Here is a 16,096-nt window from a genome sequence, read left to right as displayed (position 1 = left end):
CGGGACTCTCTCGAAGGAGAATCGAGGGTCCGGGACTCTCTCGAAGGAGAATCGAGGGTCTGGGACTCTCTCGAAGGAGAATTGAGGGTCTGGGACTCTCTCGAAGGAGAATTGAGGGTCCGGGACTCTCTTTAAGGTGGGGGTCAGAGGTTGTGACCCTCTTTAAGGCAACTTGGGGGTTGAGCCCCCACCCCCCCCCCAGTAGGGGTTCAGAGAGAGAGAGAGGAACGTCCAAATTGGCCAATATTGGTGATCACAGCCTGGGGTGTCCCTCGCTTCGCCGTGCCGTACCCTCTTCCCCCCACCTACCCCTCCCTCCACCCTCAGCCCTCAATGCGCTTTCTCCTTGCATGTGGCGGAGACGCCCTGGTTCCGGGGCAGGTGTTCGCTTCGCTCCGGACGCAGGCCCGGCCTCAGGCGGTGGCCGCTTCCGCGGCAGGGGCGCTCGCATCGGTGGTGACCCCGCCAGGCCCGTCGCCGTCGGCCCCTTCCGCTAACTTGTCCTTGAAGCCTCGCTTGAAGAAGCCAACCTGGGAAGAGACGGAGGAAACCAGAGTCAGAGCTGGCGAGGAAATCCTTGGGTTCAGTTACACCTCCTGGCCTGAAGGTGGCACTATAGTCACACCTCGGCCTGAAGGTGGCGCTGCAGTCAAACCTCCCGTCCTGAAGGTGGCACTGCAGTTCCACCTCCTGGCCTGAGGGTGGTGCTGCAGTTACACCTCCTGGCCTGAGGGTGGTGCTGCAGTTACACCTCCTGGCCTGACAATGGTGTTTAAGTTACACCTCCCGGCCTGAAGGTGGTGCTGCAGTTACACTTCCTGGCCTGAAGGTGGCGCTGCAGTTACACCTCCTGGCCTGAGGGTGGTGCTGCAGTTACACTTCCTGGCCTGAAGGTGGCGCTGCAGTTACACTTCCTGGCCTGAAGGTGGCGCTGCAGTTACACCTCCTGGCCTGAGGGTGGTGCTGCAGTTACACTTCCGGGCCTGAAGGTGGTGCTGCAGTTACACCTCCCCCGCCTGAAGGTGGTGCTGCAGTTACACCTCCCCCGCCTGAAGGTGGTGCTGCAGTTACACCTCCCCGCCTGAAGGTGGTGCTGCAGTTACACCTCCCCGCCTGAAGGTGGTGCTGCAGTTACACTTCCTGGCCTGAAGGTGGTGCTGCAGTTACACCTCCCCGCCTGAAGGTGGTGCTGCAGTTACACCTCCCTGCCTGAAGGTGGTGCTGCAGTTACACCTCCCCGCCTGAAGGTGGTGCTGCAGTTACGCCTCCCCGCCTGAAGGTGGTGCTGCAGTTACACCTCCCGGCCTGAAGGTAGTGTTGTAGCTACACCTCCAGGCCTGAGGGTGGCGCTGTAGTTACACCTCGCAGCCTGAGGATGGAGCTGCAGTCACACTTCCCAGCCTGAGGGTAGCACTGTGGTTACACTTCCCAGCCTGAGTGTGTGCTGTGGTCAGTCCTCCCAGCCAGAAGGAGGCGCTGTGGTCAGTCCTCCCAGCCTCAGGGACGTGCTGCAGTGAATCCTCCCAGCCCGAGGGAGGTGCTGCAGTCAGTCCTCCCAGCCTCAGGGCTGCGATCAGTCCTCCCAGCCTCAGTGAGGTGCTATGGTCAGTCTTCCCAGCCTGAGGGAGGCACTTTGTGGTCAGTCCTCCCAGCCTGAGGAGGTGCTGCAGTCAGTCCCTCCCAGCCTGAGGGAGGCGCTGTGTCCAGTCCACCCAACCTCCCTCCCTATCTCTCCATGCCCGCTGGGCACCCACTCACCTTGTAGAGACCTCCGGCCACGAGGGCCAACAGGACCAGGCCTCCTATCGAGCTGCCAATGATAATGGGAAGCTGATTCACTTCCTTCACAATCTCCACTCGGGTGGTCACCTGCGGGCGATAGACAAATTCACCCTGAGTGAATCCACTCTGCCCTACCTCAGCTCCTCCACTGCTGGAACCCTCGCCCTCCAGCCCACTTTACAATCTTTGTAACCTCTTCCAGCCCCCCTCCCTATCTCTGTAACCTCCTCCAGCCCCCCTACACCCCCTCCCTATCTCTGTAACCTCCTCCAGCCCCCCTACACCCCCTCCCTATCTCTGTAACCTCCTCCAGCCCCCCTACACCCCCTCCCTATCTCTGTAACCTCCTCCAGCCCCCTACACCCCCTCCCTATCTCTGTAACCTCCTCCAGCCCCCTACACCCCCTCCCTATCTCTGTAACCTCCTCCAGCCCCCCTACACCCCCTCCCTATCTCTGTAACCTCCTCCAGCCCCCCTACACCCCTCCCTATCTCTGTAACCTCCTCCAGCCCCCTACACCCCCTCCCTATCTCTGTAACCTCCTCCAGCCCCCCTACACCCCCTCCCTATCTCTGTCACCTCCTACGACCCTCCAAGATCTCTGCCCTCCTCCAATTCCGGCTTCTCCAGCATCCCCCGATTCCCACCGGGAGGAGGAGGGTTAAGCTCTGGAATGCCCTCCCTGAATCTCTTCTCCTCCCCTGACCCACGGTCCCCCGATAAGATGAGACCTCCTTGTGTCGCGCTGCGCGAGGGAGGGAGAGACAGAGAGGGAGAAGGAGGGAGAATCACTTACTTTCGCTTCTTGGAAACGGTCGGTGGCTTGCGAGACGTGGATATATTTGCTCTTGTCGTATCCCACAGCCCCGTAGCTGACCAGGTTCACGTCTCGGGCAAGCGCCTGCACGGAACACAGCACTGTAACACCACGGGGCTAATAGACTCCACGGCACTACACCCCCTCCCTATCTCTGTAACCTCCTCCAGCCCCCTACACCCCCTCCCTATCTCTGTAACCTCCTCCAGCCCCCTACACCCCCTCCCTATCTCTGTAACCTCCTCCAGCCCCTACACCCCCTCCCTATCTCTGTAACCTCCTCCCTCCCCTACACCCCCCTCCCTATCTCTGTAACCTCCTCCAGCCCCCCGACACCCCCTCCCTATCTCTGTAACCTCCTCCAGCCCCCTACACCCCCTCCCGATCTCTGTAACCTCCTCCCTCCCCTACACCCCCCTCCCTATCTCTGTAACCTCCTCCAGCCCCCTACACCCCCTCCCTATCTCTGTAACCTCCTCCAGCCCCCTACACACCGTCCCGATCTCTGTAACCTCCTCCAGCCCCCTACACCCCCCTCCCTATCTCTGTAACCTCCTCCAGCCCCCTACACCCCCCTCCTATCTCTGTAACCTCCTCCAGCCCCCTACACCCCCCTCCCTATCTCTGTAACCTCCTCCAGCCCCCTACACCCCCTCCCTATCTCTGTAACCTCCTCCAGCCCCCTACACCCCCTCCCTATCTCTGTAACCTCCTCCAGCCCCCTACACCCCCCTCCTATCTCTGTAACCTCCTACACCCCCTCCCTATCTCTGTAACCTCCTCCAGCCCCCTACACCCCCTCCCTATCTCTGTAACCTCCTCCAGCCCCCTACACCCCCTCCCTATCTCTGTAACCTCCTCCAGCCCCCTACACCCCCCTCCTATCTCTGTAACCTCCTCCAGCCCCCTACACCCCCTCCCTATCTCTGTAACCCTATGGCACTACACCTTCCGCAAGACCACACTCTTCCATCAGGGGTCGCTGCGGGGCAGAGAGTTCTCTGACAGTGCGGGACTCCCTCAGCACCGACCCTCCCACAGTGCGGGACTCCCTCAGCACCGACCCTCCCACAGTGCGGGGCTCCCTCAGCACCGACCCTCCCACAGTGCGGGACTCCCTCAGCACCGACCCTCCCACAGTGCGGGGCTCCCTCAGCACCGACCCTCCCACAGTGCGGGGCTCCCTCAGCACCGACCCTCCCACAGTGCGGGACTCCCTCAGCACCGACCCTCCCACAGTGCGAGACTCCCTCAGCACCGACCCTCCCACAGTGCGGGACTCCCTCAGCACCGACCCTCCCACAGTGCGGGGCTCCCTCAGCACCGACCCTCCCACAGTGCGGGACTCCCTCAGCACCGACCCTCCCACAGTGCGGGCTCCCTCAGCACCGACCCTCCCACAGTGCGGGGCTCCCTCAGCACCGACCCTCCCACAGTGCGGGACTCCCTCAGCACCGACCCTCCCACAGTGCGGGGCTCCCTCAGCACCGACCCTCCCACAGTGCGAGACTCCCTCAGCACCGACCCTCCCACAGTGCGGGACTCCCTCAGCACCGACCCTCCCACAGTGCGGGACTCCCTCAGCACCGACCCTCCCACAGTGTGGGACTCCCTCAGCACCGACCCTCCCACAGTGCGGGACTCCCTCAGCACCGACCCTCCCACAGTGCGGGGCTCCCTCAGCACCGACCCTCCCACAGTGCGAGACTCCCTCAGCACCGACCCTCCCACAGTGCGGGACTCCCTCAGCACCGACCCTCCCACATTGCGGGACTCCCTCAGCACCGACCCTCCCACAGTGCGGGACTCCCTCAGCACCGACCCTCCCACAGTGCGGGACTCCCTCAGCACCGACCCTCCCACAGTGCGGGACTCCCTCAGCACCGACCCTCCCACAGTGCGGGACTCCCTCAGCACCGACCCTCCCACAGTGCGGGACTCCCTCAGCACCGACCCTCCCACAGTGCGGGACTCCCTCAGCACCGACCCTCCCACAGTGCGGGACTCCCTCAGCACCGACCCTCCCACAGTGCGGGACTCCCTCAGCACCGACCCTCCCACAGTGCGGGACTCCCTCAGCACGGACCCTCCCACAGTGCGGGACTCCCTCAGCACCGACCCTCCCACAGTGCGGGACTCCCTCAGCACCGACCCTCCCACAGTGCGGGACTCCCTCAGCACCGACCCTCCCACAGTGCGGGACTCCCTCAGCACCGACCCTCCCACAGTGCGGGACTCCCTCAGCACCGACCCTCCCACAGTGCGGGACTCCCTCAGCACCGACCCTCCCACAGTGCGGGACTCCCTCAGCACCGACCCTCCCACAGTGCGGGACTCCCTCAGCACCGACCCTCCCACAGTGCGGGACTCCCTCAGCACCGACCCTCCCACAGTGCGGGGCTCCCTCAGCACGGACCCTCCCACAGTGCGGGACTCCCTCAGCACCGACCCTCCCACAGTGCGGGACTCCCTCAGCACCGACCCTCCCACAGTGCGGGACTCCCTCAGCACCGACCCTCCCACAGTGCGGGACTCCCTCAGCACCGACCCTCCCACAGTGCGGGACTCCCTCAGCACCGACCCTCCCACAGTGCGGGACTCCCTCAGCACCGACCCTCCCACAGTGCGGGACTCCCTCAGCACCGACCCTCCCACAGTGCGGGACTCCCTCAGCACCGACCCTCCCACAGTGCGGGACTCCCTCAGCACCGACCCTCCCACAGTGCGGGACTCCCTCAGCACCGACCCTCCCATAGTGCGGGACTCCCTCAGCACCGACCCTCCCACAGTGCGGGACTCCCTCAGCACCGACCCTCCACCTCACCCCCCGGAGGGGCTGGACGCCTTACGTGACTGGGGTTGCTCCAGCGTAGTAGTCCTCTGATGAAGAACTCTACCTCTCCGTTGCGCCTGAGCTGCGATATCCGGCAGATGAAGTAGCGACACATTGAGGAGTTGCAACCCTACGGGGGGTCGGAGAGAAGAGGTTAGGATAACGGAGAGCGAAGGGGTTCGAAAAACCTTCGACGCCTGCCCCCTCCTGTACCCCAGGCAGCTTCCCCAAGCCCCCCCAAGTCCCCGGTTTCTAATTAAGAGGGGGCGGAGGGCGCGCGTGTCTCCTTCCCTGCCTTACCTGTGAGTTATTGAAGTGTTGGATCTTTTTCTGCGACGTTACTTTAGTCTCGTTGCACTGCGCTATCTGGTCCACGTCGAGGGAGGGACAGAAAGGGGAGAGAGATCGGGACAGAGGTGAGAGCGAATCCTAAAACAAAACGCACGTCAGATTCCCCTCCCGAAACACACCCTCCTGCGCCGTCCTACCAAATCAGGTGGCCATTTGGCCCCTCCACCCTGCTGCTACCCCCCCCCTCTCCGATCGAATCGCTTGGTTGGCAGTTTGGGGACCTGTTTCTCTCTCTCCAAGAGGGTCGATGAGGGCAGGGCAGTTGATGTTGTCTACCTGGACTTCAGCAAGGTCTTGGACAAGGTTACCTATGTTGCCTCTCACGGGATCCAGGGGTGAGGGAGTGAAATGGAGACAAAATTGGCTTCTCGACAGGAGAGTTGCATTTCAAACTGGAGGCCTGAGACTCAGGGATCGGTGCTGGGCCCACTGTTATTTATATCAATGATTTGGGTGAGAATATAGGGGACACGGTTAGTAAGGTGACCCCAAGATTGGTGGCACAGTGGAGAAAGGTATCTCCGATTGCAACGGGATCTCGATCAGTTGGGCCGGTGGGCTGACAAATGGAGTTTAATTTAGATCAATGCGAGGTTTTGGACGAGGGCAGGACCCAGTTAATGGTCGGGGAGAGTTACAGAACAGAGAGATCGAGGGGGACAGGTTCATAGCTCCTTGAAAGTGGTGGACAGAGTGGTGAAGAAGGCATTGGGCATGCTTGGTTTCATTGGTCAGAATACAGGAGTTGGGACGTCTTGTTGAAGTTGTACAAGACATTGGTAAGGCCACACTTGGAAATACTGTGTACAGTTCTGGTCACCCTATTATAGAAAGGATATTATTAAACTAGAAAGAGCGCAGAAAAGATTTACTAGGATGTTACCGGGACTTGATGGATTGAGGAGAGGCTGGATAGACTGGGACTTTTTTCTCTGGAGCGTAGAGGGGTGATCTTATAGAGGTCTATAAAATAATGAGGGGCACAGATCAGTGAGATAGTCAATATCTTTTCCCCAAAGGTAGGGGAGTCTAAAACTAGAGGGTGTAGGTTTAAGGTGAGAGGGGAGAGATACAGAAGGGTCCAGAGGGGCAATTTTTTCACCCAGAGGGTGGTGAGTGTCTGGAATGAGCTGCCAGAGGCAGTAGTAGAGGCGGGGACAATTTTGTCTTTTGAAAAGCAATCAGATAGTTACAAACCGTGTTTCTCCAACCTCTCCTCATGAGCTAATGCCCTCCAGACCAGGGGCAACATCCTGGTAAGTCTTTTCTGTAACCCTCTCCAAAGCCTCCACATCCTTCTGGTAGTGTGGGCGACCCAGAATTGAACACTATATTCCAAGTGCGGCCTCACTCAGGTTCTATAACGTGACTTGCCAATTTTTAAACTCAGTGCCCCGGCCGATGAAGGCAAGCATTGTCGTATGCCTTCTTGACCACCTTCTCCCCCTGCGTTGCCACTTTCAGTGACCTGTGTACCTGGACGCCCAGATCCCTCTACCTATCAATACTCTGTGTGCCTGTACGCCCAGATCCCTCTGCCTATCAATACTCTGTGTACCTGTACGCCCAGATCCCTCTGCCTCTCAATACTCTTAGAAAGAAAAGATTGACCAGGATGTTTGCCCCTGGTTATGGAGGGCTTTAGCTATGAGGAGAGGTTGGAGAAACTTGGTTTGTTCTCACTGGAGGTTGAGGGGGAGACCTGATAGAAGATGATGAGGGACAGAGTGGACAGTCAGAAGCTTTTTTCCCAGAGTCAATTACGCGGGGGGGCACAGGTTTAAGGGGCAAGGAGATGTACGAGGCAGGTTTTTTTTACACAGAGGGTGGTGGGTGCCTGGAACTCGGGGGGAGGGAGTGGAAGCGGATACGGGAGTGAGTTTTAAGGGGCGTCTGGACAAATCCACGAATAGGATGGGGAATAGAGGGATATGGTCCCCGGAAGGGTAGGCGGTTTTAGTTCAGTCGGGGGCAGCATGGGTCGGTGTATGAGGGACAGAGTGGGAGCTTTTTAATAAGTAGAGACACGGTGTCCGGAAGACTAGGGGGTGTTGACCCGTCTGTATTAGACCTTCCAAAATGCACGTTTGTCCGGATTAAACTGCATCTGCCCGAAACTCCTTTGAAAAAGTGTCTGGGTCTGCACTGTAAGCGGTGAAAGTGGGCTAGCAAGGACAAGGCAGGCCAAATGGTCTCCTCCTGTGCTCTAACTTGGTGGTTCTCACTCATTACTCGTAAAAACAGAAGTGTCTATCTCCTCCGTAAAGTCCCGACGCACTCCGGGGGTAGGTGAGTCCACCCACTCTGCACCCTCGGAGAGAGGTAGTTTCTCCTTCTCTCAGTCTTAAGTCTGTTACCCCTTATCCGGACACGAGATAGCTCGGCGAGGGACACCCACTCACATCCGAACTGTTCACCGACAGCTTTTCCCAGCTCAGACCATGCCCAATGTCCAAGGGCACTTGGAAAGTGACGTCGATGGGGAGGGAATTAGGTCCCACATTCTTCACCTGCCGCAGGCAAGAATAACAAAGAAGAACCTCGTTACTGACCCTCCCACAGTGCGGGACTCCCTCAGCACCGACCCTCCCCACAGTGCGGGACTCCCTCAGCACCGACCCTCCCACAGTGCGGGACTCCCTCAGCACCGACCCTCCCACAGTGCGGGACTCCCTCAGCACCGACCCTCCCACAGTGCGGGACACCCTCAGCACCGACCCTCCCACAGTGCGGGACTCCCTCAGCACCGACCCTCCCACAGTGCGGGACTCCCTCAGCACCGACCCTCCCACAGTGCGGGACTCCCTCAGCACCGACCCTCCCACAGTGCGGGACTCCCTCAGCACCGACCCTCCCACAGTGCGGGACTCCCTCAGCACCGACCCTCCCACAGTGCGGGACTCCCTCAGCACCGACCCTCCCACAGAGCGGGACTCCCTCAGCACCGACCCTCCCACAGTGCGGGACTCCCTCAGCACCGACCCTCCCACAGAGCGGGACTCCCTCAGCACCGACCCTCCCACAGTGCGGGACTCCCTCAGCACCGACCCTCCCACAGTGCGGCACTCCCTCAGCACCGACCTCCCACAGTGCGGGACTCCCTCAGCACCGACCCTCCCACAGTGCGGGACTCCCTCAGCACTGACCCTCCCACAGTGCGGGACTCCCTCAGCACCGACCCTCCCGCAGTGCGGGACTCCCTCAGCACCGACCCTCCCGCAGTGCGGGGCTCCCTCAGCACCGACCCTCCCGCAGTGCGGGGCTCCCTCAGCACCGACCCTCCCGCAGTGCGGGGCTCCCTCAGCACCGACCCTCCCGCAGTGCGGGGCTCCCTCAGCACCGACCCTCCCGCAGTGCGGGGCTCCCTCAGCACCGACCCTCCCGCAGTGCGGGGCTCCCTCAGCACCGACCCTCCCGCAGTGCGGGGCTCCCTCAGCACCGACCCTCCCGCAGTGCGGGGCTCCCTCAGCACCGACCCTCCCGCAGTGCGGGGCTCCCTCAGCACCGACCCTCCCGCAGTGCGGGGCTCCCTCAGCACCGACCCTCCCGCAGTGCGGGACTCCCTCAGCACCGACCCTCCCGCAGTGCGGGGCTCCCTCAGCACCGACCCTCCCGCAGTGCGGGACTCCCTCAGCACCGACCCTCCCGCAGTGCGGGACTCCCTCAGCACCGACCCTCCCGCAGTGCGGGACTCCCTCAGCTGCGGGACTCCCGCAGTGCGGGACTCCCTCAGCACCGACCCTCCCGCAGTGCGGGACTCCCTCAGCACCGACCCTCCCGCAGTGCGGGACTCCCTCAGCACCGACCCTCCCGCAGTGCGGGACTCCCTCAGCAGTTCTGGTAATTACCTGGTACTTGTGTTCAATATGTTTTTCACCTGCACCCATTGTTGTGAAGTTGATATACTGAGTAGATTCAACCCTGTAGATAAATTAGTTTCCATCATTAACAAGGAATTTAATTTAGTTTAAGACAAGTGCTTTAGATACACTGTCCTTTCCCCCTCTCTGGGACCGGGTGTCACAGTGTGTTAGATACACTGTCCTTTCCCCCACTCTGGGACCGGGTGTCACAGTGCGTTAGACACAGTGTCCTTTCCCCCACTCTGGGACCGGGTGTCACTGTGCGTTAGATACACTGTCCTTTCCCCCACTCTGGGACCGGGTATCACTGTGCGTTAGATACACTGTCCTTTCCCCCTCTCTGGGACCGGGTGTCACAGTGCGTTAGATACACTGTCCTTTCCCCCTCTCTGGGACCGGGTGTCACAGTGCGTTAGATACACTGTCCTTTCCCCCTCTCTGGGACCGGGTGTCACAGTGCGTTAGATACACTGTCCTTTCCCCCTCTCTGGGACCGGGTATCACAGTGCGTTAGATACACTGTCCCTTCCCCACTCTGGGACCGGGTGTCACAGTGCGTTAGATACACTGTCCTTTCCCCCTCTGGGACCGGGTATCACAGTGCGTTAGATACACTGTCCTTTCCCCCTCTGGGACCGGGTATCACAGTGCGTTAGATACACTGTCCTTTCCCCCTCTCTGGGACCGGGTATCACAGTGCGTTAGATACACTGTCCTTTCCCCCTCTCTGGGACCGGGTGTCACAGTGCGTTAGATACACTGTCCTTTCCCCCACTCTGGGACCGGGTGTCACAGTGCGTTAGATACACTGTCCTTTCCCCCACTCTGGGACCGGGTGTCACAGTGCGTTAGATACACTGTCCTTTCCCCCTCTCTGGGACCGGGTGTCACAGTGCGTTAGATACACTGTCATTTCCCCCTCTCTGGGACCGGGTGTCACAGTGCGTTAGATACACTGTCCTTTCCCCCTCTCTGGGACCGGGTATCACAGTGCGTTAGATACACTGTCCTTTCCCCCACTCTGGGACAGGGTGTCACAGTGCGTTAGATACACTGTCCTTTCCCCCACTCTGGGACAGGGTGTCACAGTGCGTTAGATACACTGTCCTTTCCCCCACTCTGGGACCGGGTAGCACAGTGCGTTAGATACACTGTCCTTTCCCCCTCTCTGGAACCGGGTGTCACAGTGCGTTAGATACACTGTCCTTTCCCCCACTCTGGGACCGGGTGTCACGGTGCGTTAGATACACTGTCCTTTCCCCCACTCTGGGACCGGGTGTCACGGTGCGTTAGATACACTGTCCTTTCCCCACTCTGGGACCGGGTGTCACGGTGTGTTAGATACACTGTCCTTACCCCCCCTCGGTTGGGGGGGTGGGGGTGCACACAAACTGGTGATGTGGATAAACGTACCCTTTTATTATCAGATTTACTTCATACTTGACCGTAACGACCTTGGAGCGGAAACTATCCGTGGTGATACGCTGTTCATTGTCACTGGGAATAAAATTGGGAGCAGAATGAGTTTCGGACATTTGAGATCCATTTCACAATCTGTCGCTCCCTGTCTCTCGAGACTGCCGGGAGCTCCGAAATATTTTGGGAGACGGTTCCGCGACGTCTGTGGGTCGACGCCAATATGGGGAAAGGCGGCAGTTACACAGCAAGATCCCAACCGTGTGTGATTTTGGTCCCCTTGTTCGCGGAAGGACATATATCAGCATTGGAGGGAGTGCAGAGGAGGCTGGTAACAGGGGGTTAGCTGACGAGAGGCTGAATAGACTGGGTCTGTACTCGCTGGAGTTTAGAAGGATGAGGGGGGATCTTATAGAGACGTATAAGGTAACGAAAGGGATGGATAGGATAGAGGTGGAGAGACTCTTCCCGCTGAGAAAGGACAGTAGGACTAGGGGGCACAGCCTCAAGATAAAAGGGGGGGCGGTTTAGAACGGAGTTGAGGAGGAACTTCTTCACTCAAAGGGTGGTGAATCTCTGGAATTCTCTGCCCGTTGAAGTGGTGGAGGCTATCTCGCTGAATATATTTAAGACGCGGGTTGATGGGTTTTTGATAAGCGAGGGGATTAAGGGTTATGGGGAGAGGGCAGGAAAGTGGAACTGAGCCACGACAGATCAGCCATGATCTTATTGAATGGCGGGGCAGGCTCGAAGGGCTAGATGGCCGACTCCTGCTCCTATTTCTTGGTGGGTGCAGGGGAGGTGAGGTCGTGGGGGTCCCCCCTCCTCTTTTACAACAATAGACAACAATAACATGCCCCTGTCTCCATCAACGGGGACCAAGTAGAAATGGTCAAGAGAGCTTCAAGGTGTCCAGATCACCAACAACCTGTCCTGGTCCCCTCCCCACGCCAACACTATAGTTGAGAAAGCTCCACCAACGCCTCTACTTTCTCAGGAGACTAAGGAAATTTGGCATGTCCGCTACGGACTCTCACCAACTTTTACAGATGCCCCGTAGAAAGCATCCCTTCCGGATGTATCACAGCTCGGTCTGGGATCCTGCTGTGCCCAAGACCGCAAGGAACTACAAAAGGGTGGTGAATGTAGCCCCCAATCCCATCACCCAAACCAGCCTCCCATCCATTGACTCCGTCTACACTTCCCGCTGCCTCGGGGAAAAGCAGCCGGGATAATCAATGACCCCCCCACCCCACCCCCCCCGCCCCCCGCCACTGCACCCCGGACATTATCCCTTCCACCTTCTTCCGTCGGGGAAAAAGATACAAAAGTCTGAGGTCCCGTACCGACCGACTCAAGAACAGCTTCTTCCCTGCTGCTGTCAGACTTTTGAATGGATTGAGGTTAGGATGGATTGGCGATGCTAAATTGTCCCTTAGTGTCCAAAGATGTGTAGGTTAGGGTGGATTGGCCATGCTAAATTGTCCCTTAGTGTCCAAAGATGTGTAGGTTAGGGTGGATTGGCCATGCTAAATTGTCCCTTAGTGTCCAAAGATGTGTAGGTTAGGGTGGATTGGCCGTGCTAAATTGCCCCTTAGTGTCCAAAGATGTGTAGGTTAGGGTGGACTGGCCGTGCTAAATTGTCCCTTAGTGTCCAAAGATGTGTAGGTTAGGGTGGATTGGCCGTGCTAAATTGTCCCTTAGTGTCCAAAGATGTGTAGGTTAGGGTGGATTGGCCGTGCTAAATTGCCCCTTAGTGTCCAAAGATGTGTAGGTTAGGGTGGATTGGCCGTGCTAAATTGTCCCTTAGTGTCCAAAGATGTGTAGGTTAGGGTGGATTGGCCGTGCTAAATTGTCCCTTAGTGTCCCAAAGATGTGTAGGTTAGGGTGGATTGGCCATGCTAAATTGTCCCTTAGTGTCCAAAGATGTGTAGGTTAGGGTGGACTGGCCATGCTAAATTGTCCCTTAGTGTCCAAAGATGTGTAGGTTAGGGGGATTGGCCATGCTAAATTGCCCCTTAGTGTCCAAAGATGTGTAGGTTAGGGTGGATTGGCCATGCTAAATTGCCCCTTAGTGTCCAAAGATGTGTAGGTTAGGGTGGATTGGCCATGCTAAATTGTCCCTTAGTGTCCAAAGATGTGTAGGTTAGGGTGGATTGGCCATGCTAAATTGTCCCTTAGTGTCCAAAGATGTGTAGGTTAGGGTGGATTGGCCGTGCTAAATTGTCCCTTAGTGTCCAAAGATGTGTAGGTTAGGGTGGATTGGCCATGCTAAATTGTCCCTTAGTGTCCAAAGATGTGCAGGTTAGGGTGGATTGGCCGTGCTAAATTGTCCCTTAGTGTCCAAAGATGTGTACGTTAGGGTGGATTGGCCGTGCTAAATTGTCCCTTAGTGTCCAAAGATGTGTAGGTTAGGGTGGATTGGCCATGCTAAATTGTCCCTTAGTGTCCAAAGATGTGCAGGTTAGGGTGGATTGGCCATGCTAAATTGTCCCTTAGTGTCCAAAGATGTGTAGGTTAGGGTGGATTGGCCGTGCTAAATTGTCCCTTAGTGTCCAAAGATGTGTAGGTTAGGGTGGATTGGCCGTGCTAAATTGTCCCTTGCTGTCCAAAGATGTGTAGGTTAGGGTGGATTGGCCGTGCTAAATTGTCCCTTGCTGTCCAAAGATGTGTAGGTTAGGGTGGATTGGCCGTGCTAAATTGTCCCTTGCTGTCCAAAGATGTGTAGGTTAGGGTGGATTGGCCATGCTAAATTGTCCCTTGCTGTCCAAAGATGTGTAGGTTAGGTGCTAAATTGCCCCTAAGTGTTGGGGGGGGTGGTGGATGGGGCCTGGTTGTTGGTGTGGAGTTGATGGACTGAATGGCCTCCGTTGGCAGTGGAGGGATTGTTTGATTCCAAACCAGGCTCCAAGCTCCCAAAGAGAGACAACATGTGGAGGAGGACTCAGGATACATTCCAGTAAGTCCTGGCCAGGGATTAATGGAGAGTGGGATTAAATCGAAGTAATCGATGGTGAGTGTTTGGATCAGAACTGGCAACGTCTTACTGATGGTGCAGTAGCTGTACAAGAAAACTTGTCTTTAAATATTGAATTTTGACATCTCCCGCAGTGCGGGACTCCCTCAGCACCGACCCTCCCACAGTGCGGGACTCCCTCAGCACCGACCCTCCCACAGTGCGGGACTCCCTCAGCACCGACCCTCCCGCAGTGCGGGACTCCCTCAGCACCGACCCTCCCACAGTGCGGGACTCCCTCAGCACCGACCCTCCCCACAGTGCGGGACTCCCTCAGCACCGACCCTCCCACAGTGCGGGACTCCCTCAGCACCGACCCTCCCACAGTGCGGGACTCCCTCAGCACCGACCCTCCCGCAGTGCGGGACTCCCTCAGCACCGACCCTCCCACAGTGCGGGACTCCCTCAGCACCGACCCTCCCCACAGTGCGGGACTCCCTCAGCACCGACCCTCCCACAGTGCGGGACTCCCTCAGCACCGACCCTCCCGCAGTGCGGGACTCCCTCAGCACCGACCCTCCCGCAGTGCGGGACTCCCTCAGCACCGACCCTCCCACAGTGCGGGACTCCCTCAGCACCGACCCTCCCACAGTGCGGGACTCCCTCAGCACCGACCCTCCCACAGTGCGGGACTCCCTCAGCACCGACCCTCCCACAGTGCGGGACTCCCTCAGCACCGACCCTCCCACAGTGCGGGACTCCCTCAGCACCGACCCTCCCACAGTGCGGGACTCCCTCAGCACCGACCCTCCCACAGTGCGGCGCTCCCTCAGCACCGACCCTCCCACAGTGTGGGACTCCCTCAGCACCGACCCTCCCACAGTGCGGGACTCCCTCAGCACCGACCCTCCCACAGTGCGGGACTCCCTCAGCACCGACCCTCCCACAGTGCGGGACTCCCTCAGCACCGACCCTCCCACAGTGCGGGACTCCCTCAGCACCGACCCTCCCACAGTGCGGGACTCCCTCAGCACCGACCCTCCCACAGTGCGGGACTCCCTCAGCACCGACCCTCCCACAGTGCGGGACTCCCTCAGCACCGACCCTCCCACAGTGCGGGACTCCCTCAGCACCGACCCTCCCACAGTGCGGGACTCCCACAGTGCGGGACTCCCTCAGCACTGACCCTCCCACAGTGCGGGACTCGCTTACCTGCTGGCGTTAACACTGATGGTAGCTTCTGGTTTCCAGAGCACATCTGATGCCACGTCAAAAGTTGTGTTGAACTTGACCTGAGGGGGTGGTGAGGGGAGGTGAGGGTGAGGGGGTTGCCAGGAGGGGCAGGGGGAGGGCAGGACAAGGGGTAAATTGGACAGAGAGAACAAGACTGTTAGTTAATTGACTGAGACTCGGTTCTACACACTGTCCCCTATAATCGGGGGCCCAAAGACACCCCCTCCTTATCTCTGTAACCCCCTCCAGCCCCCTACACCCCCTCCCTATCGCTGTAACCCCCTCCAGCCCCCCTACACACCCCTCCCTATCTCTGTAACCCCCTCCAGCCCCCCTACACACCCCTCCCTATCTCTGTAACCCCCTCCAGCCCCCTACACCCCCTCCCTATCTCTGTAACCTCCTCCAGCCCCCCTACACCCCCCTCCCTATCTCTGTAACCCCCTCCAGCCCCCCTACACCCCCTCCCTATCTCTGTAACCCCCTCCAGCCCCCCTACACCCCCTCCCTATCTCTGTAACCCCCTCCAGCCCCCTACACCCCCTCCCTATCTCTGTAACCTCCTCCAGCCCCCCTACACCCCCTCCCTATCTCTGTAACCTCCTCCAGCCCCCCTACACCCCCTCCCTATCTCTGTAACCCCCTCCAGCCCCCCTACACCCCCTCCCTATCTCTGTAACCTCCTCCAGCCCCCCACACCCCCCTCCCTATCTCTGTAACCTCCTCCAGCCCCTTACACCCCCTCCCTATCTCTGTAACCCCCTCCAGCCCCCCTACACCCCCTCCCTATCTCTGTAACCTCCTCCAGCCCCCCTACACCCCCTCCCTATCTCTGTAACCCCCT

The 16,096-nt window shown here is 58.9% G+C and overlaps 1 protein-coding gene across 1 annotated transcript in view; it reads right to left on the bottom strand.

Annotated features, from left to right (window-relative positions):
• Window positions 1–249: 249 nt before the first annotated feature.
• Window positions 250–16,096, bottom strand: part of LOC145340254 (integrin alpha-X-like) — a gene marked incomplete at its 5' end in the record, with an annotated part of 41,032 nt that continues 25,185 nt past the window's right edge. The window contains 9 exons of the mRNA XM_080184702.1: window positions 250–530; window positions 1,759–1,869; window positions 2,580–2,684; window positions 5,450–5,563; window positions 5,734–5,799; window positions 8,187–8,294; window positions 9,633–9,705; window positions 11,061–11,144; window positions 15,232–15,311. Of these exons, the coding sequence (XP_080040828.1) occupies window positions 414–530; window positions 1,759–1,869; window positions 2,580–2,684; window positions 5,450–5,563; window positions 5,734–5,799; window positions 8,187–8,294; window positions 9,633–9,705; window positions 11,061–11,144; window positions 15,232–15,311 (858 nt within the window). The remainder of the gene's footprint in view (window positions 531–1,758; window positions 1,870–2,579; window positions 2,685–5,449; window positions 5,564–5,733; window positions 5,800–8,186; window positions 8,295–9,632; window positions 9,706–11,060; window positions 11,145–15,231; window positions 15,312–16,096) is intronic.

This window comes from Carcharhinus amblyrhynchos, unplaced genomic scaffold, assembly GCF_965287045.1.
Source record: "Carcharhinus amblyrhynchos unplaced genomic scaffold, sCarAmb.v2.hapA scaffold_875, whole genome shotgun sequence".
In the NCBI taxonomy this organism is placed as follows: Eukaryota; Metazoa; Chordata; class Chondrichthyes; order Carcharhiniformes; family Carcharhinidae; genus Carcharhinus; species Carcharhinus amblyrhynchos.
Note: the sequence above shows the minus strand (reverse complement) of the source record. Positions and strands in the feature narration are given on the sequence as shown.